Source organism: Gekko japonicus, unplaced genomic scaffold, assembly GCF_001447785.1.
Source record: "Gekko japonicus isolate JY-2015 unplaced genomic scaffold, Gekko_japonicus_V1.1 scaffold2560, whole genome shotgun sequence".
Taxonomy (NCBI): domain Eukaryota; kingdom Metazoa; phylum Chordata; class Lepidosauria; order Squamata; family Gekkonidae; genus Gekko; species Gekko japonicus.
In genome coordinates, this window is record NW_015177093.1 from 97,022 (window position 1) to 122,240 (window position 25,219).

Below are 25,219 nucleotides of genomic sequence, written 5' to 3' on the forward strand. Positions count from 1 at the left end.
TTAGACACCCAGTGACTGTCCTGAGTCTCTCTCTGCCCAGCGACATGCCACACTCCTGGCTTGCCTGACCTTGGAGGGATTTCTCTCTCATCTCCTTCAGTATGCTGCCACTGACTGGTTGTTCTATGAACTACCTGTTGAGGCGGCCAGTACTCCCATCTCCCCTTCTTGCATTGATGTTCTCAGGCTCTGTCAAGTGACTGCATCTCCTGCTACCCAAGGTCTAGTTGCTACAGGGAACAGCTTACTGCACTTGTGCACTCCTGGGGAAATAGTGATTTAGCAAGTGACTGCCTCCGTTTCCCTGGCACCATTGTTTTTAAATAGCTACTTCAGAAGTTATTGAAGGATGAATGGTTGTAAGAGATGGCTTTGGAATTAACTCTAGTATCTAAAGCTGAGAAATGGCTGCTTCAGCAAAATCAGTGTTTGCATAACAACTAATCTGTCTTCTAACACACAATTTTAATAGTAAAGGAAAGCATTTGTAAGTCTATTGATTAAAGTGTAATGGATAAAAACTCTGCCTCTGTCTTTCTTCTAACACACAATTTTAATAGTAAAGGAAAGCATTTGTAAGTCTATTGATTAAAGTGTAATGGATAAAAACTCTGCCTCTTTGCACTTTTAAAGTGCTTAATTTCATCTGGAGTGTGTACCAAGGTGAAAGCTTGTTTTTGGTGCTGATTTTAGAAGAATAATTTAATTAATTTGAATATATTTTGTTTAAAGTATTTATAAGCTTTTCCCCCTCCTGAACATATATATAAACTGTAATTCTGACATTAAGTAGGTATTATTTTTCGCCTTGCCTTTGCTGTTTTTAACACCTCTGTTGTAAAAATAAATCTATAAAATATGTTATGAATTTGTTTGGAATTTGTTCCCAGTGTTCTAACAATGTAGTATATAGGTGTATTTTAGGAGGAGCATGAGGTTATTGCTGGGTAGGCAAATTGGTGTCTTAGTCCTGACACTTCTTGTTTGTATTTTCAATTCAATTTATTACAGGTCTTTATGACCGAAGTCTTGACCAAGAGGATACCAAAGGGGGGTAAAATAGGTACATAAAATAGACATAAATATGTCAAGGTACATAATAACAGTCACATAAAACCCAGGCTGAGCCCAGAGATTAAAAATTACCTAACTACACTTGGGGCGGAGCCAACTAACTAAAATCATCCGAAGATTAAAAATCGGTGTCGAAGTTTTCAGAAGTGCTGGACTTTTCAATGCTTCTTGAGAGCAGCCACCTTAGCCAAGAACCGCGCCACGTTAGCTGTTTGTTTGTATTTTATGGCAGGGAGGCTGCCATAGGTAGATGATTTGAATATAATTACTATAATTAGTGTGTTGGGATTACTTTTAGCTACACCCAGTTGTCTGTACTAGCTTGTTTATTAAGAAATGCAGTCCTATCTCACAACTAGTTCTGTGAGTTTAAGGGAGCTTTAGGCTTGTTTTTCTTGAACAGCAGTTACTGAGACACGTGGCAAAGTGCTTTTGAAACCAGGTGAAGTTCTAAAAATGGTTTGTAATATGGTAAGCTGGAATTTTGAACACCTGCTTCTTGGCTTTCTTTGACCTATCCTGAAACTGGGTTTGAGTTCCCAAGTTTGCTGCCCTGCACCTTTACCCTATCATATCATGGTGCATGTCCTCAACTGTTATGGCCGTGATTCAGGATATCTAGACAGCTATCTATCTTGCTCCACCTGGCAGGTGGGAAATTGTAATCTGCATCCTGTCTGTCTCCATAAAGGGAAGCCATTTCCTCTCAGCCTGAAATCTGAGGAGTTTATTGCTTTATACTCAGAAAATAGGGTGACCTACCTGGGGGCCAATGTCTGTTTTGTCTTAAACAAGGTATCCTACGTTTCCTTACTGTACACCTACATTATAATTTGCAAGTTGTTTTTGATGTAGTAATCCATTCAGGGCTAATGCTATGTGTGGGGAAGCATATCTACATCTCTGACTGCTGCATGTAGAGCAGCCTTATTCTGCATACATATCTCCTTTTGTGTGTTGTGTGTTGTATGGTACAGAGTTGTTGATTTAGGTTTAATGTAATTTTTTAGTATTCAGATTTCATTTAAATCAGGCTCCATTGAAAAAGTTATTTTTAAAATGTCTAAAATTCAGATTTAATGTTGTAAAGACTTTTTTAAATGTTCACCTTTAAAAATGAATTTTGGTGGTCCTGTTAACAAAAGCATAACAATGGCTGTATTACACTTTAGGCCTTATGAATAACTTTAAGTGCTGGATTCAGGTAGGTAGCTGTGTTAGTCTGAAGCAACAGAACAAAGTTTGAGTCCAGTGGCACCTTTAAGATCAACAAAGTTTAATTCTATGTACATGAAAGCTTATACCCAGAATTAAACTTTGTTGTAAAGGTGCCACTGGACTCAAACTATATTATTTAAGATCAGGGTCCTGGTCAACAGTTATTGGCATTTCAACTAATTGAGTGAAGGAGCTAGCGTCTTTTATTTGTCAGTATATACTTTTTGCCAGGAATGAAAGATTATTAGAACCTTGAAGTAAGACAGAAATGATTGCTAGAAGGATCCAAATTACGTACTATACAGACTAATTAATAATGTACTCCCATTTTGCATCAAGTACCTGAGTCGGAGTGTTCTGTACCTGAGTCGGAGTGGCCCGGGGGTAGGGATCCTGACCTTTGATGGGGTGCCGTTGGTTCCAGTGCCAGAGGTTAGGAGCTTGGGAGTGCTCCTAGATGCATCCTTAACGATGGAGGCCCAGGTAGCAGCCACTGCAAAGTCATCCTTTTACCACCTTCGGTTGATTAAGCAGCTGGTTCTGTTCCTCGAACGCAATGACCTGGCAACAGTGATCCACGCAATGGTCACCTCGAGACTGGATTACTGTAATGCTGTCTACATGGGGCTGCCCTTGTCCCAAATCTGGAAGCTGCATTTAGTGCAGAATGTGGTGGCCAAGCTGTTGATGGGTCTCCCTATCCGGGAGCACATCCAGCCTGCGCTGAAAGCACTGCACTGGTTGCCTGTAGCATACTGAATTTGGTTCAAGGTGCTGGTTCTTACCTTTAAAGCCCTATATGGTCAGGGGCCTAAATACTTAAGGGACCGCCTTTCCCCACATGTTCCCCAGAGAGCACTCCAATCGGGGCACCAAAACCATCTGGCCCTTCCGGGCCCCAAGGAAGCCACGCTGGTTGTGACAAGGGCCTTGGCCTTCTCTGTGGTGGCTTCACACTGGTGGAATGAGCTCCCGGAGGATATCAGGGCCCTGTGGGACTTTTTACAGTTCTGCAGGGCCTGCTTTCGATTAGGGAGCCGCACAGAGTGAGGCCCTGGCCCCAACACCAATGTCAATAGTAACATCAATATCAATAGCATTATACCACCAGCAGCCTGGCACAATCCAGACTATGCTGTCTGCAAATGTCGGCCATCGTTATATTAGTTGTACTAGCACTTTATAATTTGTTATATTTAGGATTGTATTGTTGTGATTTTATTAATCATCTTATTTTAGTGTTTTTATACAGTTTTGTAAGCCGCTCTGAGACTGCTTTTCATGGAGGGTGGGATATAAGTCAAATAAATAAATAATAAGTAATAAATGTGGCATGTTTTGTTTAAAGCAGAATTGTGTGATTTAGTTCATTTTCATTCTGAGAGGAATTATGATTTTTCAAAAAGGAGTTCACAGTTAAGGGCCTTTAATATCTGCGGAATCTTAAATGATTAGTTTAGTTAGTTAGATGAGCCAATGGGTCAGAAAGGGCAGTATATACATATTTTAAAATAAATAGTTTATGCTGATTTTGCCATGGGGTGGATAAAAATGGATTTTTAAAAAAGGATTTCTGAGATAAAGTGTTAGAACTTGCATAGTGGTTTTTCTACTGGGCTCCAGGATAAGGAAGTAATTATAGGCAGGTACAAGTGTATATGAGAGAGAGACCATCGTGTATATCACCGTGAGCTTCTGTACAGCCATATGAGTTGTTTGAGTTTCTTATTTTGTGCCCTGCAACTGCATGTGGTGTATTCTGTTTTCAGTTTATGAATATTTGTTCCTCTACTAACAACAGCATGGACTTTTGTTTTTCATACCATTGAGAGAACGGAGGCCACGATGCTGGGAATTAAGTATTAACCCTTCCTACACCCCATTTTCCTGATTTAAAATGCTTTCCCCATATCTTTTAGAAAAGATATCTTTTAGAGACACTATTATGCTCAGTACATATCAGCCCTTGTTTATCAAAACCTGTGGACACTTGCAGCTTGATTCCATGTTAACTCTTTATTTTACTATATTTATTTATGTTATTTATAGTCCACCTTTCTCACATGGACTCAAGGCGGATTGCAGATTGTGAGTCAGAAATTAAGAAAATGGGATATTCAGTAACTAATGCATTAGGTTATTAGAAGACTGGAACCACCAGAAAGAACAGAAGGGTAGCACAAGTATTAACATGACACATCAAGCGGTACAGAAATTACATAATAGGACAATATTCTATATACAGCAGAAAAGACCACAAGTCCTGGTCATTTATCCAAGTAAGTTTGTGAAAACATTTTGTACTGAGCAGCCTTATTACCTGCCCAGAAAAGCCCTTTTGAATAGTTCAGTTTTGCATCGTTTGCAGAAGGCCAGGAGAGTGGGAGCTTTCATGACCTCTTTGGGGAGGCCATTCCACAAGGTGAGCCACAATGGTGAAACCACAGGTGCGGGCAGTTGCTGGTTTTGCCCATTTGCAGGTTGGCACCTGCAGAAGCCCCTGCCGACATGAGCAGAGTTGTCATGGCGGAGCATAGAGAAATAGACAGTCCTGGAAATAAGAGGCGCCAAGACCATGAAGGATCTTGTGATATGTGATAGCCAGTACCTTAAACTGAGCTCAGTAACAAATGGGCAACCAATGGAGGGTTTGCAGAATGGGAGTAATATGTATGCTCTGTATAGCTCCCATTATATGTATTAATTGATGTTTCTATGAACTAGTTCAAAATAAAACAGAAATAAAACAAAACAAAAATAAGGAATGTTTATATAAAAAGAAATAAGTAGTTTAACTGCTACCCATCCCAGTAAAATCCCCATTCTGTGATTTTTTTCAGTGCAGTCTGCCTAACCAGCTTCACCACATCTCATACCTTTTTAGTGAGTAAAATCTGAAGTGAGCTAATAAATACTGTTTGTAAAGATGACTGTTATAAATCAAAATTATATATTACAGAAGAGTTGCTTTGTGTGCTGATTCCATGCATACTTAAGTGTCTATTCAATGGAACTTGCTTCTATTAGGTATGCATGAAATTGCTACTTTAGCCTTCAAGTAAGCAAACTTGCTTAGTATACTTGCATTGTATAGTGAGAGAGGCAAACAGAAATTCACAGTTTATACAGGTTTCATGAACAAAGGTTTTGATACCTAAACTGTATACGTGTATACAGGCTCTATTCAGTTTAAAAACAGTTTTATACCAACTATTTATGATGTGTGCATGTCCAAGAAACATGAATTTCAAAACATTAATTTGATTTACATCTTTTTACTTCATTGCATAAAATAATTGTCCTTCCTTACTGGTTTATTTATTTTATTTATTAATTTAAAATATTTTAATGTCATCTTTCCACCCAATCAGGGTCCATAAGGTGGCAAACATACAGAATTTAAAACATTTAAACAATTAAAATGCAGTTAAAATGATAAAATAATTCAGTTAAAAATGCATAAACAACAATAGGAGGGCCAAGAATTGTTATTGGGGATATGCCAGATGAAGCAAAAAAGACACTGATAGAGACAGATGAATTTCTCTGAGAAGGGAGTTCCAAAGTTTTGGTGCCACAATGGAGAAGGTATTGGGTTACCACCTGTCTAGCTTCAGATGGTGGGAGCAACCGAAGCAGAGGGTCTCCAAGGATGACTGGAGTGAGCAGATACATCTTTTTATTTCATATGGGAAAAGGTGGTCCTTAAGGTATGTTGGTCCCAGGCCATATAGGTATTTAAAGGGCAAAACCAGCACCTTGAATTGAGCTTGGAAGCAAATTGGAAGCCAGTCTAGATGGAACAAGACTAGAGCGATATCATCCTTATGATTCACTCCAGTTAATACTCTGGTGACAGCATTCTTTACCAACTGTAGCTTTCGGACTGTCTTTAAAGGCAGTCCCACGTAGAGTGCATTACAGCAGTCTAGTCTAGATGTTACCAGGACATGCATCACTGTGGCATGTACCACACTGCCTAGGAAGGGCTGCAGCTGGCTCACCAGGTGAAGCTGCTAAAAGTCTCCCCTGGCCACCATTGCCACCCGTTTATCCAAGAGAAGGCCTGGGTCCAGGAGCATCCCCAAGCTACTAATGTGCTGCTTTAGGGGGAGTGCAGCCCCATCCATAACAGGAGATAATCCTGTTTATGTGTAAGATTCAGAGACTGCCTGCGTTAATGTTCCATCACCAGCTGAAAGTGGCCCATACCTACTTTTAAGTGGATTGCATAATGTTTTGACTGAATATTTTATCTGTGTTCTGCATTGTTATGTAAGACACCTATGGCTGGGAAGTTGCCCTTGCTTTCTTTCTGTCTGTTTTAAGTGTGTAAAATGTTGCATATTTCTTTGCCAGCTAAATGTAACAGTTCATGAATATGTTGATATGAACTCTGAGTCAGGAAAATTTCTGCCACAACCAATTCAGTAGTCAGATAATTTACTGGTAACATATACTGTCTTGCTGTTTTCTTGTAGGGACAGTTTCAGACAAGCGTTGTCCCTTATAAAAATGAAGCGATACTGTGGATGTTTAAGAACTGTGCCACTTCATATAATACAAGTTCAGCAGTGATGGGGTCATTATAAGCTGGCTTTCCACTTCCATATATTTTTCCACAGAGAATTTTCTGCCCCACATATGTAAACACAATCTGTTTCCACAAAAGAACAAAGGTGAAATAATCATTGCCTAAGTGAGGACTATATCATATCACGAAAACCTTTTTTTGCAGCAACCAGAGGTCATTTCGGGGGGGAACACGGGGGAACGCAGTTCCCCCGGGTGAGGTGCAGGGGGCGGGGCACATGATGAAGCCCCGCCCCTTGCTTCCGGCCGCCCCGCTTCCAGCCCTCATTCAGCCAGGAGGAGGCAGGAGAAGAGGGAGGGTAAGTTGCTTCCTCCCCGCCTCTCCCCACCCCTGCCTGCCTGGGGCCAGGGAGGGCCTTGGCGGGGCTTCCTCGCACTCCCGCTGGCCTTACAGGTCCACCGCCGGGCCCCTGATATCAGGGGGTGTGGCATATGCTAATGAGTTATGCTAATGAGTTCCCCTAGCTCTTTTTCTACGAAATGACCCCTGGCAACAACCATCCATGGTGCCATGTAAAATACATTTCACTACTACTAGCAGGAGCAGATAACTTAGTTGACAGACTAAAGGTTGGCAGGATGACCATGAATGACTTTCTCAACATTTTAGATAACAAAAGGAGGTTGTGTTGTTTTTTAGATCAAGGTTACTTAAATCACTGACTTAAAATTACAAAAAAAAAAATGAAGGAAAAATGTTTGTCATTGCCTCTTTTTGAGGTGGCACTGTTCTTACGTTTTGTACAGTACTATTTTAGTATCATAAGTGACAGTGCTTGTCTGAAAACAGGAAACATGATATAGTTTACCAGTAAAATGTAAAATTCCATCGTATTTCCACACAGCATTGTATGGGGTTGATTCTGGATAGCTAGGCTTAGCCAATTAATCTTTCTGTAGAGGGGGCCAAGTTAATTGCACAGACAAAAAGTACCTCTAGAGAATGAAGTACAGATAAATGAGTTTTGGAAATAAACTTGATGGAGTCTTGCCTTGCATCTTTTCTTAAGCCAAGTCCTCACATCATGCAATTCCTGCATTTCCTGTTCTTTTAGAATACAGCTGTGGAAAATGTAGGAGGAAGATCTGTCTCAGTGAATGTGAGGAGATCCTCACACATGAAGCTGCCTTATACTGAATGAGACCATTGGTCCCTCAAGGTCAGTATTTTGAACTCAGATGGGCAGTGGCTCTGCAGGATTTCCAGTAGAGGTCTTTCACATCACCCACTACCTGATCCTTTTAACTAGAGATGATAGGGATGCCAAGCAAATGCTCTAACTTCATGACAGACTTGCAGCTCATAAACAAATGTGCAAGTATTTGATAGACAGTTGGGGTGTGGTGGCACCAGCTAGAGCAGACCCTAGTCCAAAAAGGATCTACATCAGTAACTTCAGGTTTCCTCAAGCAGGACTGTCGCCTTTGTCTAGAGCTGAGGTGTCAAACTCATTTGTTATGAGGGCCGGATCTAACATAAATGTCTCTTTGTTGTGCCGGGCCATGCGTTCCATAAAATGTAAAGCCAGGTACCGGAGATACAAATGATATAAAGGATAGCAGCTGGTAAGCTTCAGGTTGTTATATCCTCACCACAAGGCCCCATGGGCTGTGGGGGGGGGGTCCAAAGGAAAAGCCATATGGGCAGACTGGAGAGCCAGCAGTGCAGTACTGGGCAGACACTCCCACGCTGCTTGACTGCTGCAGATGAGGTTGTTCCACCATGCTGAAGCCATAATTGGAGTGGCTCTGCCCACTCCTCCTGAGTAGTCTCCTGTTCCCTCCCTTCTACTCATTGCTTGCGGGCCGCATAACCTGGGCGTTATGTTTGACATCCCTGGTCTAGAGAATCTTCATCAAAAGCTGGAGAACTAGAAGACTGAAACCACAGTTCTTTTTTTGTCTTATGTCATCAAAATATATCTTTGGAGTTGGTGTTCTGGGTATCTCTCTTCTCCACAAGAATGCCAAGCTTCATTTGTCTTTGAGCAGTCACAGAGATCAAAAGCCACAAGGATAGAAACTTTGTTATAGTGTTGTCAGTGGCTATTCACTTCCAGTAACTGATATCCTAGCTTCTTCAAGGATCAATGCATTATGTGAATTTGATCCCATCTGAAGAGTTATTCATAGCCTGGTGTTAGCCAGGCATCACCAGATTTTTTTAGGGAGTGCGTAGTCCTTTAGCCATGGAACTTCAATCAAGCTTGAACTTTAACTAAGGGTCCCTAAGTATCACTTCAGCTGCTGATGTTGGAGTGTTGTCTGAATTAGCTTAGCCTGTTTAAAGTGAGTCTGCATAATGTAAACTTCAGTGTGTTTGGGGAGTGTGTGTAGCCTGAACAATGAAAAATACCATTCCAAGGCAAAGGTAAATGCCATTTTGGAATTCCTAGACTGAGTTTTCTTCATCCTCCCGTTCAGATTGCTCTGTGACACAGAGTTGAATATTCTGAATATCTGTCTACTGTATGCTAGGTCTAAATTAATTCTTCTTCTGTGTGATTCACTTCTCTGCCAAGGAAATAGTTCCCTTGGCTATATCTTGTCACATTGAGCTAGAATTAGGGTTTTTACAGCAGAAAAATTGAGCTGTACCCTGCTGTTCAGGAGTGCTGTTAAGGTTTGATTCTAAATATAAATATTTGAAAGGGTGTCTCATTCAGTTTGGTGGCTTTTTGTTGTTGTTGTTGTTGTTCAGTCGCACAGTCGAGTCTGACTCTTCGCGACCCCATGGATCAGATCACGCCAGGCCTTCCCGTCTTCCGCTGTCCTCTGAAGTTTGCTCAATTTCATGTTCGTTGCATCTATGACACTGTCTAACCATCTCATCCTTTGCCGTCCCCGTCTTCTTTGACCTTCAATCTTTCCCAGCATCAGGGTCTTCTCCAGTGAGTGCTCTCTTCTCATTTGGTGGCCAAAGTATTTGAGCTTCAGTTTCATTATCTGGCCTTCCAGGGAACAGTCAGGGTTGATTTCTTTTAGCATTGACTGATTTGATCTTCTTGCAGTCCAAGGGACTCTCAAGAGTCTCCTCCAGCACCATAGTTCAAAAGAATCTATTCTTCGGCGCTCGGCCTTCCTTATAGTCCAGCTCTCGCAGCCATACATGACTACTGGGAATACCATTGCTTTGACCATGCGGACTTTTGTTGGCAGGGTGATGTCTCTACTTTTTATCATGCTGTTTAGGTTCGCCATCGCTTTCCTCCCAAGGAGCAGGCGTCTTTTAATTTCATGGCTGCAGTCACAGTCTGCGGTGATCTGGGATCCCAGGAACGTGAAGTCTGTCACTACTTCCACAGCTTCCCCTTCTATTTGCCAAGGAGTGATGGGGCCGGATGCCATGATCTTAGTTTTTTTGATGTTGAGCTTCAAGCCCACTTTTGCGCTCTCCTCTTTTACTCTGAGCAAGAGGTTCTTTAGATCCTCTTCACTTTCAGCCATTAGAGTGGTATCATCTGCATATCTGAGGTTGTTGATCTTTTCCCCAGCAATCTTAATTCCCGCTTGTGATTCATCCAGGCCAGCATTTCGCATGATGTACTCTGCATATATATTAAATAAGCAAGGTGACAGTATACATCCTTGTCGTACTCCTTTTCCTATGCTGAACCAATCAGTTGTTCCGTATCCGGTTCTAACTGTCGCTTCTTGGCCCTTATACAGGTTTCTCAAGAGACATGTGAGGTGGTCTGGTACTCCCATCTCTTTAAGGACCTGCCATAGTTTGTTGTGATCCACACAGTCAAAGGCTTTAGCATAGTCAATGAAGCAGAAGTAGATATTTTTCTGGTACTCTCTTGCTTTCTCCATAATCCAGCGAATGTTGGCAATATGATCTCTCGTTCCTCTACCTCTTCGAAACCCAGCTTGTACTTCTGGTAGTTCTCTATCCACGTACTGTTGAAGCCTAGCTTGTAGGATCTTGAGCATGACCTTGCTAGCGTGTGATATGAGTGCAATTGTGCGATAGTTTGAACATTCCTTGGCATTGCCCTTCTTTGGGATTGGAATGTATACTGATCTTTTCCAATCCTGTGGCCACTGTTGCGTTTTCCAAATTTGCTGGCAAATTGCGTGCAGCACTTTAACAGCATCATCTTTTAAGACTTTGAATAGCTCAGCTGGGATACCATCACCTCCACTAGCTTTGTTGTTAGTAATGCTTTCTAAGGCCCATTTAACTTCACATTCCAGGATGTCTGGCTCAAGGTCAGTGATTATACCGTCGTGTTTGTCAAGGACATTGAGGTCTTTCTTGTATAGTTCTTCTGTGTATTCTTGCCATCTTTTCCTAATCTCTTCTGCTTCTGTTAGGTCCCTACCGTTTTTGTCCTTTATCATGGCCAGCTTTGCATGGAACGCTCCCTTGATTTCTCCAGTTTTCTTGAAGAGATCTCTAGTCCTTCCCATTCTATTGTTTTCCTCTATTACTTTGCATTGTTAATTCAGGAAGGCCTCCTTATTTCTCCTTGCTGTTCTCTGGAAATCTGCATTCAGTTGGGTACAATGAGTAGCTCATGATCTGAGCCACAGTCAACTCCAGGTCTTGTTTTTACTGACTGGATAGAGCTTCTCCATCTTTGACTGCAAATTATATAGTCAATCTTATTTTGGTGTTGCCCATCTGGTGATGTCCATGTGTAGAGTCGCCTCTTAGGTTGTTGGAAAAGGGTGTTCGCTATGACCAGTGTGTTCTCTTAACAAAACTCTGTTAACCTTTGCCCTGCTTCATTTTGCTTTCCAAGGCCAAACTTGTCTGTTATTCCGGTTACCTTTTGACCTCCTACTTTAGCATTCCAGTCCCCTATGATGATGAGGACATCATTTTTGGTGTTAGTTCTAGGAGATGTTGTAGGTCTTCATAGAATCGGTCCACTTCAGCCTCTTCTGCATCAGTGGTTGGGGCATAGACTTGGATTACTGTGATGTTGAATGGTTTGCCTTGGAATTGGACCAAAATGGTGGCTTTTACTATGGGATATGTACTGTATATATACAGCCAGGAGCTTGCATATCTTTGGCATCGCCTCTCCCCATATGAGCCCCATAGAACATTACGTTCTACGAACCAGCATCTCTAGTCCTGACCCTAGGGATGTCTGACTTACCTCAACTAGGGCCAGGGTTTTTTCAGCCCTGGCCCCTACCTGAGGGAATGAGCTGCCTTATGAGGTCAGGGCCTTGTGGAACCTGTAACAGTTCTGCAGGGCCTGTAAGACAGAGCTCTGGGTTTTTAGTTGAGGCAATGGGCATCCATTTAGATCTGCCCCCCCCCCCCGAGATCCTAGAAGCCAACTGAATCTATAACATTGCCGGAATTAATATCATCTGTGGAGGCACACTGTATGTTTTTAGTGTTTTACTGATTTTAGTGAGCTTAATGTTGTACTAATGAATATGTTTTAGTTGTAAATCTGCATTATTGCAGATCTGTATGTCTGGAACCCACCCTGAGCCTGCTATATGAGGAGGGTGGGATACAAATCCAATAAAATTAAATTAAAATTAAATAATATTGGTTTAGAACTAAAGTTATGTCATAAGTCAGACAAATGTTAGAAATACCTTTCTCTATTTGTCATTCCGAGCTAGAATTAGGATAATGGAGCAAGTGATCTCTTGTTCTCATAAATCATGACTTATGTCTGGAAAACATAATGTTTCCTGTTCCCTATGCTGAGGGGCATATGCTGAGTTTTACATAAATACACTCTTGATGACAGTGGTTTGTATATTTTTGTATTTGAATACAAAGGGTTAATAGAAATTGACCTGTGAAAGAAATCTCTCTTTGCAGCAGCTTCTGTGTAAGAATTGCATTTATTTGTCTTGTCTCTTTGATTTCTCAGCACAGATAGCTTTTGCTTGTTGTATTATATTTTGACTGCCACAATGATAATAATTCTTGATACAGAAATCTTGTGTTCCCTTTGCAGAAACGCAACTGAATAAATCAATGTTACAGACCTTGAACCTATTTCAGAACACTTAAGTGGTGCCTTACAAGGATCTCCTTTTCTCTCTAATAAAGAAGAGTACTTCCGCTGGAGCTTAAAATTTATTGACAGTGTTGTTAATAAACTAACTGGGATACCTGGGTGAAAACCGTTCTTCATATCCTTCTGCTGCATGCAAAAATCTACTAATTTCTTCCTACTCATAATGCGCCTCAATGGAGGAAAATAATTTTATTAAACATGTGTGAAGGTCATTCATTTCATGTTCGTTACAGGTAAGCCCATGTACTTACATTTAAAGAACTTATTTTTGATATATGCTTTAAAAAGACTAGCATTAAAAGGCTTACGGATGTAACTGTTTTACCTTGTTTTACATTTTTAAGAGATTTCAGAGGGTTGCATCAGAGGGTTAAAGGTAAAGGTTTCCTTGCTCGAAAGCCAGTCGAATCCGACTCTAGGGTTGCAGTGCTCATCTCCGTTTCAAAGCCGAAGAGCCAGCGCTGTCCGAAGACGTTTCCGTGGTCATGTGGCCAGCATGACTAAACACCGAAGCGCACGGAACGCTGTTACCTTCCCACCGAAGTGGTACCTATTTATCTACTTGCAATGTCTTGCTTTCGAACTGCTAGGTTGGCAGGAGCTGGGTTCAGAGACGGGAGCTCACTCCGTCATGCGGCAACTCGGGTCTCGAACTGCTGAACTACCAACCTTCCACAGCCTGCAGTTCAGCGTCTTAACCACATGAGCCACCGCAGCTCCACATCAGAGGGTTACTAACAGCTTAATAATAGATAATTTCTAAAATCATACGGTTGAATCCCATGGATCTGTTCTGCTAGAAATAGCACCAGTGGTGCTAGAAGCCTTCCCCAGATGCAGGAGGCTCTCCCACTGGCAGGTCAGCCTGTTGCATCAGAGAAGGGCTCCATGTACTAGAGGGAAGTACCACTGTTGGTAGGATGGCTCCACAGGAATCCACCCAGCAGTGCTGGTCACTGTGATTGGTTTTGTTTCTTCTGCATTGGCAAATACACTTGTTCTATTCAAGTATGAAGTCCAGTCCCAGCTGACTTCTCTTTTTTATACTTGTAGAAAACCACACACTATAATTGCTGGCTCATTGTCTTGCTATTTGATATCTGCTGCTAGTGGTACTGTTACTTGCATGAGCTTACCCTCTTCTGTCTTAAAAAAAAAAAAAGAGTAAAGAAAGCTACCAGTAGCAGTCAGTTGCAGTTGACTGGCACCATAGTGCTGGGATTGCCTGTTATCATTGATAAAATTTATTTAAATTTACTTATTTAAACATTTTTGTATTGCCTTACCTCCTCAAACTCAAGGTGAAGACAAGGATGAGAAATAGCTATGAAGCTGCAAAACTTGGGCAGACAAGTAAATGACCTTTATTGTTCTTTGGGCTTTCTCTGCTAAGAATGAACTACATGGTGTACAACATGCAGCCTGTAAGGGGTATGCTGGAAGCTCATGGCTGTGGCACCCAAAATCTGCTGTCCCTGGTGGGGCTAGGATGTCACCTCCCTCTTTAGAGGCGTGGTGTTCTGAAAACCACCAATGAAGCTTCTGCTGTCCCAGTTCTGGACACAGCAGCTGTTTCATGGGTGGGATATTGTGTTGGTTTGGAATGCTACCTCCCAGTGAGAAAGAGAGGGGAGTTCTGAAACCAGCCCTCCCACCCAGAATACTTCTTTTGTGCCATGCTCCGGGTGCAGCAGAAATTTCTTGAGTAGGAGGAGGCATGCTTGTGTAGGTGAGCCCTTGGGATGCAATGGAAATATGCCTGTGCTGCATCCTAGTGTTGTGAGCCAGGAATCTCCCTGTCTCTGACCCAGGGCAAGGGAAAGGCTACTGCCTCCCAACCCAGAGAACAACTGAATGTTCAGATTCCCCCTGCCCCCAAAACAGCTATATGGGCCATAATGGAGCTAAGTAATGTCATGGGGCAGCCAATTTAGCTCCAGTCACAATCCCTAATGGCCAAGTTAACTGTTTCAGTTGTGCATCTTTGTTCTAGATCATTTGATCCGATAGATCAAATGCTAAAAGAAATCTAGTAGGCTCAAGTGTGTCCAGGCTATGTTAGAACAAATTATATCCTGTAATCCATGCTTTTCTGTACATGGATCTACTCTGTCCTTAACAAGTTTCCTTAGAGGAGGATAAAAGATTTCATCTACCAGTCCTTAATGTTTGTTTTTATTTGAGATGTTATACTCTGGACAGTCAGTAAAACATTTCATGAGGTAGTTTACCATAAAAATATTGACAGAATTATTCATTAACCTGGATAGGCATCTTATGCTTAATGCTGCTTCCTTATTTTTCTGCAAAAAGTCTTCCAGTCTTCCACTGTTCTAGAGATGAATTTTTGAGCCTTGCACTGTGTGTGTGTGTGTGTGTGTATTTCTTTTCGCTCTTTCTGCTTTCTCTCTTGAGCTGGCCATTTTTGGAAGTTATTTCTTTGAATTTTTAAATGCCATGTGAAATATCATCTTTTATAATTTCCTCAAATGGACTTCTACTTAGCAATTCTTTGCATAAATTTTCTCCAAGTGCCTATTCTGCATCATGCTTTAGTGCTGCAAGCTAGATTGTCTCCCATATGAATGTTGTGATTCTTTCTGTGAGATGATTTATATTTATTTTTATTTCATTTCATTTATAGCCCGCCCTTCCCACAAGCGGGCTCAGGGCGGCTCACAGCAATAAATATAATACCGTCTTAAAATAATTCGGTCAAATAATAAATAACACATTGAAGCAGTACAACAAGACCAGTTTTATTTATTAATAAGGCATTTTACTTGCCTGGTGAAATACTAGGTGGTGGCAGTGAACAAGACTTCTTATTTTTATTTATTTATTTATTTATTCAAATTTATAGCACGCACTCCCCGCAAGTGGGCTCAGGACGGCTCACATATGGGCAACATATGCCAATAGTTAAAACAATAAAAACAAGATAACAACAATATTTACAACAACATAAAGTGCTCTGGATGATGCAAAAATCTTCATTCACAAGATGGTATCCTAGGGATGGTAGCCCAATTCCATGGCTTCCTGAGAATGTTAGTCTCAGTTCAGTGGTATGGGTTCCATGTGGTATTATAGTAACTTGTCACAGGGCCATGACATGCCGCGATGGTACCCAGTCCAACTAGTGGTGGTACAGTAGTGGTGGCTCCTACTCAAAAGCCTGGCGGAAGAGCTCCGTCTTACAGGCCCTGCGGAATTGCACTAGGTCCCGCAGGGCCCGGATTTCCTCCGGGAGTTCATTCCACCAGGTAGGAGCCGCCACCGAAAAAGCCTGTCCCTGGTTACTGCAAACCTGGCATCTTTGGGGCCTGGCATCACCAGGAGGTTTTGTTTCCCCAACCGTAGTGCCCTTGGGGGAACATAGGGGGAAAGGCGGTCCCTTAGGTATGTCGGACCCTGGCCATGTAGGGCTTTAAAGGTAAGAACGAGCACTTTGAAGCAGATCCGGTTCGCTATTGGCAGCCAGTTCAGCGCTTTCAGCACAGGCTGGATGTGCTCCCACTAAGTGAGGCCCATCAGCAGCCTGGCTGCAGCATTCTGCACTGGCTGCAGCTTCCGGATTTGCGACAAAGGCAGCCCCATGTAGAGAGCGTTACAGTAGTCTAACCTCGAGGTGACCATCGCGTGGATCACTATGGTCAGGTCATCGCGGTCAAGGAAGGGGACCAACTGCCGAGCCAGCCGAAGATGGTAAAAGGCCGACTTGGCAGTGGCTGCCACCTGGGCCTCCATAGTTAAGGAGGAATCTAGGTGCACTCCTAAACTCCTAACCTCCTAACCAAAGGTGCCCCATCGAAGGTCAGGAGAGGGAACCCCAACCCAGAACCGACCCATCTCAGGCCCAGGACCTCTGTCTTTGCCGGATTTAGTTTCAGCCTACTCAGTCTGAGCCAACCAGCCACAGCTTGCAATGCCTGGTGAAGATCTTCTGTGCTAGAGCTAGACTGGCCGCCCAGCATCAGATAGACATGGGTGTCATCTGCATATTGATGACACCCAAGCCCATACCTCCTGGCAATCTGGGCAAGGGGGTGCATATAGATGTTAAACAACATTGGGGACAGTACCGCCCCCTGAGGCACCCCACATTCAAGGGGATGTCTCCGGGACTGCTGATCCCCTATCGCCACCCTTTGTCCCCGACCTTGGAGAAAAGAGACAAACCATTGGAGGGCAAGTCCCTGGATCCCCACGTCGGTGAGGTGTCAGGCCAGCAGCTGGTGGTCGACCGTGTCAAACACCGCCGACAGATCTAACAACAACAGTGCTGCCACGCCACCTTGGTCGAGATGCCTTCGGAGATCATCCGTAAGAGCGACCAGCGGCGACTCAGTCCCTTAACCCGGGCAGAAACTGGACTGGAAAGAATCTAGGACAGAAGCATCATACAGAAAGCCCTGCAGCTGTAACTCCACCGCCCTCTCAATAAGTTTGCCCAAATAGGGCAAATTGGACACCGGCCGATAGTTGGCCAGTTCGGCCGGGTTCAAAGATGGTTTTTTTAGGAGAGGGCGGACCATTGCTTTCTTGAGTGCCCCTGGGAACCGTCCCTCCGAGAGAGACAAGTTGATAATCTCCCTTAGGGCACCTCGCATCCCCTCGTGGCCACTTTAATGAGCCCGGAGGGGCACGGATCAAGGCTGCATGTGGTTGGGCGTACAGATACAAGCAATCTGTCAACTTCCTCCAGGCTGAGTAGGTCGAAACATTCTTGTATATTCTTGAACCAATTTTTTTTAAGTGGGCTGGGATGCAGGGCAGAAGGTTAAGCTGCACAAATAGCTGTACCTCAGTGCAAAAAAGCAACAGCAAGCAAGTGTGTCCGTCCTATGGCTGCTGCTATAAAGTATGATTTTCTTGTTTGAGGGCAGTGTGTTAAAGGGCAGTGTGTTAAAACACGATTTAACCAGTGTCTTTGAAAAAGTATTTAAGATGTGTGTAGTTGAGTAGTAGAGCATAAAACTGCATAAATTTAGGGTTGTTTGTATAATGTAACATTGCATGGGTATGTCTAAATCAGTGTGGGATTTCTTTGGTTAATTTAGAGTAATAATAGTTAGATTAAAAACATCTGAATCTAGATTGTGAAAAATAGACCTTTCGAACCAGTTCAAGAGTGGCTTTGATTACCCAGGTATCATTCTGGATGCTTGTTTTTGGGCCTTCTACATGGAGCAGGATGCAGTTTTTTTATCATGTGATAATGATAAATTTATTTACCCCTGCTGTCCCTCTTCCTTCCCTTTTCCATACCAAATGGCACTTGGGCCAGTCACAAGACCTGCTCTTGTGAGTTGCAGAAAATGTGTAAAATAATAAGCACCTCAGATTTTGCTGAAAAACTGCTGACTTCCACCAAATCTTTTCCTTTCATCATTGCAATAATAACACTGTATATAAAGTTTAGCAGAGTATCTACTAATCTGTGTTCTTGCATACAGTGCATACATTCTTACAGGGTTTTACATAAAATAGTGAGATTCCAGTAGTTTGATTTAAGGTATGTGCAGTACAAGAGAACAACATGAAGAAGAGAGAAGACAGACCAAAAATCCTCTCAAATTGTTTGGAGAATAATTCCCCCCACCCCAACTTTTCATGGACTTTTTAAAAAGGCATGGAGAGAACAATCTAGGTGGAGTTCTGGAGGGAATGTTTTTGATCCTTGGAACAGCATTGGATGATATGTAGGAGCAACAGAAAGAACAAGGGTTGTACCCTGATTACTTTTATTCTTCTCTGACATACCCAAAACAGAACTTTGGTCTTTTCTTCATCATGAGTTTATGTGAGCTGTCATCAGATCAGGAACTTGTGCTCTTCCCGTGGAGACTTCAGTTTGTACCCCTCTTTGCATACAAGCTAACAGCTCTGTTTTGGATATAGTGGAGAAGTGTTGAGATAGGATTGCAGTGTACTTCCACAACCCCTTTTCCCTGCATTCCTGTCCCGCTAGAAGCTGTTCAGGGGCCCGTAATAGTTCAGGCCTAAAGTAGCTTAAGATGCAATGGAATAAACTAGAGGGATTTATTATTAGTGGCATTTGTATCCTTCCCTTCCTCCAAAGAGCGTAAGGGGTATGAAGATCTTTCATCATTGCTATTCTGTGGCACAGGTTCCTTTTCGTTTTGAGTATTCTAATACACAATTCAGGGTTTTAACGGCATTAAAATTGTTATTTAGAGTGGCTTTTTGTATTTTTATTACTAGTTTTTTGTATTTAAATGTTTGGAGACCAGCAGTCAAAAGCAAATTCATTTTACAAGATTTGAGAAGATGGAGAAGCTGACAAGATTAAGGAGGATCAAGTGTGTAGTTACAGTGACTGGGAAACTGTGATACACACACACAAATTAGAGCTGCATCCTGTTAGCAGAAGGAGTCGGTTGACTACAGGAAGAACCCCAGAATTAGGTATCACTGTTGTGGAAATATTTACACACAGTCTAAAAAGCAGTTCTGTGGAAAGCCAGGACATTACTTGTCTTGGAGTACACAAATGAATGGAGTTTGTTCTTTCATTAGTCAATGTATCCTTTGTTGGTACTTGGTTAGTGAATAATGGATTAATTCAAGTCAGCCAGTGGAAAAGACAGAATGTAAAAGTGCTTTGCCTGTGGCTATTTGATGACAGTCCTAAAAATGTTATATGTTGACCTTGTCTGCCACTTGCTGTTTAACTTTGCTCTGAATATGTTGAAAGAATTTTTAAAATGGGCATGACACGTGTATAGCACTCTGCACAGTTTCTAATGCCGTTCCTGTAATTAACTAAGGTTATATGTAATTTGCTTTTAAGGCTCAGCTTTTAGATCCAGTGAGATCTTTAAACAGCTTGTCTTCTCAAAGCCGCTTTGATCATGCTGTCCAGTAAGACATACCACAATGTTGCCTCCAGACATTTGGGCTGGAGATACAGTATCCCACTTACAACTACTGCAAGCTCTGGCATCTCTGCACACCAGTAAGCTATGCCCTAGTTAAATAGGGGTGTTAACTCCATGTTTTTAAGAGTTACTCGCCTTCTAAAATTATATCTATATAGTGCTCCCTGAGTTGGTTCAGTCCACCTAAAATCTTGTAAAAATGTCTAGTTTGATTCTAAACTCCTGTATGATCATTTCTTAAAATACATCCAAGTTCAGAAAACAATAACTATAAATGTATTAAGTTGAAATATCTGTAAACACCCATGGTAATGAATGCCATAATTTCTAAACATCAGGTTAATTAAATGTGACACTTAACATGAGGTGCCCGGAGAGAACCTCATTGGAGGGGATAAGATTAGTTAAGATTACCCAATAGTGTGTTTTAAATCTTCTGTTGTTAATGGTATAAAATACTGTAGCAGTCAGTTTTGTTTTTCTCCCAAGTCAGGGTGCACATTCATATTATAATAAAATGACACAGGTGGCTGTTTTCAACCAATAGCGCCTTCTAAGAAATCAAGGACAATTCACTCTGTATGTGTTATGGCTGGCCAACTTAGGACGCAAGGCTTTGGCAGAACTCTATGCCTGAAATATTGTTTTTATTCTGCATCATTTCTGATTACTGGATGTGCACAGGCTTTTATTACAAAAGCTAAGAATGTCTGTCATGTCCTTGTGTTTAGGTTGTGGAATGTCGAAGGCTAACAGGTATGGTACTTTTAGTTTTGACTTTCATTCTAAGCTAGTTCTTTTATAGTGGTTTTCATCAGGCAATTTTAATTGTCCTATTATAAAATACTTCAAAGAAGAAAATGTTATACAGTATGTAACAATCTTTTGTTTTTGTAAAAATGTGTGAAATTTGAATGATGTTCACAATTATGGTACAGTTGATTTCTTCAGCAAAAGTTGAACTGGAGTAAATGTTCTGTGTGCCTTTTCAGTTCTCTAAGAGAGATAGAAAATAATCTAATTGCTTTTAAGTTCTGGTAATCTCTTTAGCTCTAAATTTAAATTCTTGAGCTATTGTGTTATACAGTAGATAAAATAGTTTCAAAAAGTTAGTAGGTTTTGTCACTGTGGTAGTTATGATGAGGAAAATAACATATAGGTCATACAGCCACAGTATAAAAATATATTAATTGGAAAACTATTCTTATGGTGAGAATCAACAGCTGTTGGTTAGACAGATCCTTTTGGGAGCAGAAACCCATCTGGATCTGGGACCTTAAACATAATGTGTTTAGTATGGGGCTGTACTAAGCAGTCTTTTTATTGAGAATATTTTTGAAGATAGTTATATATCCCCTTACATAACATGGCATCTCTCTCTTAAAGATCACATGTATGACTTCAGATGTGCTGCACAGAGTGGATGCTGGGGAAGACACAGCTATAGCTTTATCTCTAACAATACTTTTCCTTGCACTCCCTGAAGTCTGTTATGTCTGGATAAATCCATAACAAGCACTGCTTCCTACTGATGTAGTTTGGGTGCTGAGATCTGCAACTAACAGTCCTGTTCAGCTTAAAAATTGGTTTTTAGGGTGGCCCCATCCGTGCTCCCCTTGTATGGAATAGGCTGCATTAATGTGCATAACTGGCAGGCATCTAAACAGACATATGCCTGGCTTCATGTGCTGAGAATTTCTAGAAGAGGAATATTTTATGCATTGAAAGAGAAATTATGTCCTTTTATTAGGCAATCTGGTCACAAAATGACTAACATTTATAGGATATTACGCGCTTAGGTTTGCTGCCACAACTGCACACTTCTGGTGTATGTTTTAATGTATATATTTGCCTTGGCTGATGTAACATAATGAATCAGAGCTGAACACCATGCTTGTAATGCGAGGCAATACCAGTACTTTGGTGTGTACACAAATTTTATTTTAACCAAAGCCATAATAGCAATTTGTTTTTAAATGACTGCTATGGAGAATAGCAGGACATTGAAACTTGCAACTTCTTTTGCGTTCTGTGTCTGCAGAATGGAAGCTTCTTGTCTGGAGCTTGCCTTGGAAGGGGAGCGGTTGTGTAAAGCAGGAGACTGTCAAGCTGGTGTGTCTTTCTTTGAAGCTGCGGTTCAGGTTGGAACGGAAGACTTGAAAACACTCAGTGCAATTTACAGCCAGCTAGGCAATGCTTATTTCTATTTGCATGAATATGCAAAGGCTTTAGAGTATCACCACCATGATTTAACCCTTGCAAGGTAATCTAAGCTTATGTGATTCTTTTTGCTTCACCCAAATATTCCTTCCCCCCCCCAGGTGAATAAACTGTAGTCTTTGTTTATTGACCTCATGTGTTTGACCACGACTTTTAAAAAATTCTAATGAAGACATTAAAGTGAAATAGATAATGTATAAGTGGAACATAAGTTGCTCGCTTCTCCTGAATATGGCTGTGCTGTAATTTGTTTAGTGGTGTTTAATTCTCATCTATTCACGCCCATCCCTACAATCTGAAAAGAGAAACTTGCATGTCTTTTCACATAGACTGTGCTGTAAATGTCCTGTGATGGAAAGTGTATTCCCACACTAAATGTACATGATAATTTCATTTACATATTAATAGCAGAAATGGTTAGCTGGCCAATTGACTTCTAGAATATACTGCAGCAATATATAGCAGTTCGCACATTATTAAAGGGCTCTAAACAGTGTTTGTTAAGCTATTCACTACAATTAATATATTTGTACAGGCTAACTAGAAAGTAGCAATAAGACTTACTTCAGAATAAAGTTGCTGAGAACTGGGATATGCATGTGTTTGAAACTATGGCATATTGCTAAATTGTACGATCTTTAACAGAAAACTATCTGATGTTTATGGTAGACTGAAAATGCATCCATCATCAAAAACTGCAGGAAATAGTGGTTTATTTTTCTCCTCTTAACCCTCCCCCCCATTTTTAGAACCATTGGAGATCGGCTAGGGGAAGCTAAAGCAAACGGCAATTTAGGGAACACCTTAAAGGTTCTTGGGAATTATGAAGAGGCAATTGTTTGCTGTCAGAGGCATCTTGACATTTCCAGGGAACTTGAAGACAAGGTAAGAGCAGTTACTTTAGTTCACGCTGACAGAAATAAATGATAGGACGTGTAAACTTAAACAGTACTACACTTTAAAAATAAATCCTGTATGGCTAGTGCAGAAAATCTCAGTTTTGGTCTAGTCCTCCAGGACAGCTTACTCTAAACAATTCATCTATGAAGCTGTCCCAGCACCTCTTCAGATGTTTTCTGTTGATGATAAATGAAGCAGAGCAGAGAGGATATGCGTTTTTTTTTTGGCAGCAACCTATAGTTTGTAGTAGCAAGCATCCTTCTGGGGAGGAAAGTCCTTGGGCACTTGGACCTTGGCAAATAAAGGTGGATCCCCTAAACCTCACTGTGATCTGAAGAATTGCTCTAGGCATCTGCCAAACTCATGGCATTTCCAGGCCTGGGAGTGATGGGGGCTAGGATTTGGCGATAACAAGGCCTACATCCCACAACAGAACAATATGGAGCTGCTTTATTTGGTGGGTTAAATGGAACCAGGGGGTTTTTTTGGTTGAAAACTGTTGAGAGCCCCAACAAATCATCTGATTCCCTAGTGTATGTGGATGTAAATAGTTCCTTTAGGTTATAGATCGTTGCCATAGTAACTAATCCAACTAAGAATGCAAGATATAAATATTTTAAACAAGGATTTGAAAAAAATAAATGTTGACTTTTTTGGCAGAGGATAGGTGTTGAAGAGGAAACTTGGACTTGAGAGTCACTAAGGGAACAGGGTTTAGAGAACAGAGAGAGGAACAGTAGGCTGTTTAGGCTGCAGAGCAGTCCCTTGCCCTGGCCCTGAAGCTTGTCCACTGCCTCTCTTGGAATCTCAGTTGCAAACCTTTTCTGCCAGCATGTTCTGTTCCTCAGCAGTTCTGTAGGCTACCTGTTAGCAATTTTTATTAAAACTTGATTTTGAAGAGACAAATCTATCAAGTTTTACACTTTGAAGAGTTTCTTGGCTTCATGATATCCTTCAGTGGAAAAACTTAACTACAATGAACTTTCTCCTACTCAGGCTTTCTATTAATGTTTTCTTCAAGACTGTCTCTGCCAGTCTATAAAGATTGGGGGTTGATATCTGTTTGCAGTGATGCCTGATAGAAGCTATCCTATACCCATTTATTTGTTTTTTTAATCTTGCCCTTCCAGAAGCTTAGAGAAGCACACATGATCTTTCTTGCAATGACTCTGTAAGATAGGGTAGAAAGAGTCACCCAGTGAGCTTCGTGGCTGAGTGACAATTTAAACTAGAAAAGTACACCCTGCCCCCACCCAAGAACCCAGAAAAAACATGCACATGTATTGCCAGGAATGAATACAATAATCTGTTGAATAAATATCACGTACACAAAATGTTAAAACATGACAAGAATAACACATGTATTTCAAATCTATCCTGGATTTGTATAAATAGTTCTTCATTCAATTCAGTGTTAAAATTGATATTTGATACATTAATGTTTTGTGTACATTACAGTAATTCACTTGATTGAATATTGTTACTTGGTAATACATGTACATATTTTCTCTTGGTCCTTTTGGGGGATGTACTGAGTGGAGACTTGAACCTCTGCACCCACAACCTAACATTCTAGCCACTATACTGTGTTATAGGGCTGCCAAGTGGGGGCGGGTAAACCCCCGCTTTGGAGGCCCGATTTCCGCCGCAGCGGAATCAGGCCCCGGGGGGAACCCCGCCCCCCGAAGTGCTGCGTGGCTGCGTGGCCCCGATCGACAGAGGGAAAACTCTATGGTTTTCCCTCTGCTGATCAGGGCCACACCCCCAACGTGCTCTACGTCATGCGTCACTTCCTGTGTCGTGCAGGCAGCGCGCACGCAAAGCGCATGCACACGGCCCGCAGCGACTCCCGGAGCCCAGGGACAGTCCCCCGCCGGTGAGTATAAACGACTTGGCAACCCTACTGTGTTATATTGTGGGTGATAGCATGATATTCACTGCCCAGGAAAGAGGGGAGTTCAAATGTGTGTTTGTGTGTGTGTGAAGTGCCATCACGTTACAGCCAACGTATGGTGACTCCAGCAAGGGTTTTTCAAGGCAAGTGAGAAGCAGAGGTAGTTTGCCATGGTCTTCCTCTGCAGATTCGCTTCCATGTACAAACCCTGATTAGCTTCTGAGATCTGATGAGATCAGGCTTATACCATGTTGCCGTCCCTCTGAAAGAGTTCAAATAACCCAACTAATTTACAAACTCGTGGGACTCCCCAAGCAAAAGCTGAGGTGGGAAATGTGGCAGCACGTAGGCACCGACTTCAGCCCTCCTCCCACCACCTCCCATGTTTATTTTTAGCCAGCAAGTATAAC

The 25,219-nt window shown here is 41.7% G+C and overlaps 1 protein-coding gene across 3 annotated transcripts in view; it reads left to right on the forward strand.

The window, feature by feature from the left end:
* GPSM2 (G-protein signaling modulator 2) overlaps positions 1 to 25,219 on the forward strand; it is a 64,203-nt gene that overhangs the window by 10,892 nt on the left and 28,092 nt on the right. The window contains exons 1-5 of one of the 3 annotated variants that reach the window (XM_015428276.1): positions 5,160 to 5,175; positions 7,941 to 8,045; positions 12,828 to 13,123; positions 21,837 to 22,058; positions 22,765 to 22,900. In XM_015428276.1, coding sequence (XP_015283762.1) covers positions 13,089 to 13,123; positions 21,837 to 22,058; positions 22,765 to 22,900 — 393 coding nt within the window. In that variant the 5' untranslated portion in view covers positions 5,160 to 5,175; positions 7,941 to 8,045; positions 12,828 to 13,088. Of the gene's footprint in view, positions 1 to 5,159; positions 5,176 to 7,940; positions 8,046 to 12,827; positions 13,124 to 20,537; positions 20,552 to 21,836; positions 22,059 to 22,764; positions 22,901 to 25,219 lie in introns of those variants that run through there. The other 2 variants (XM_015428274.1, XM_015428277.1) reach the window with 2 other exon arrangements.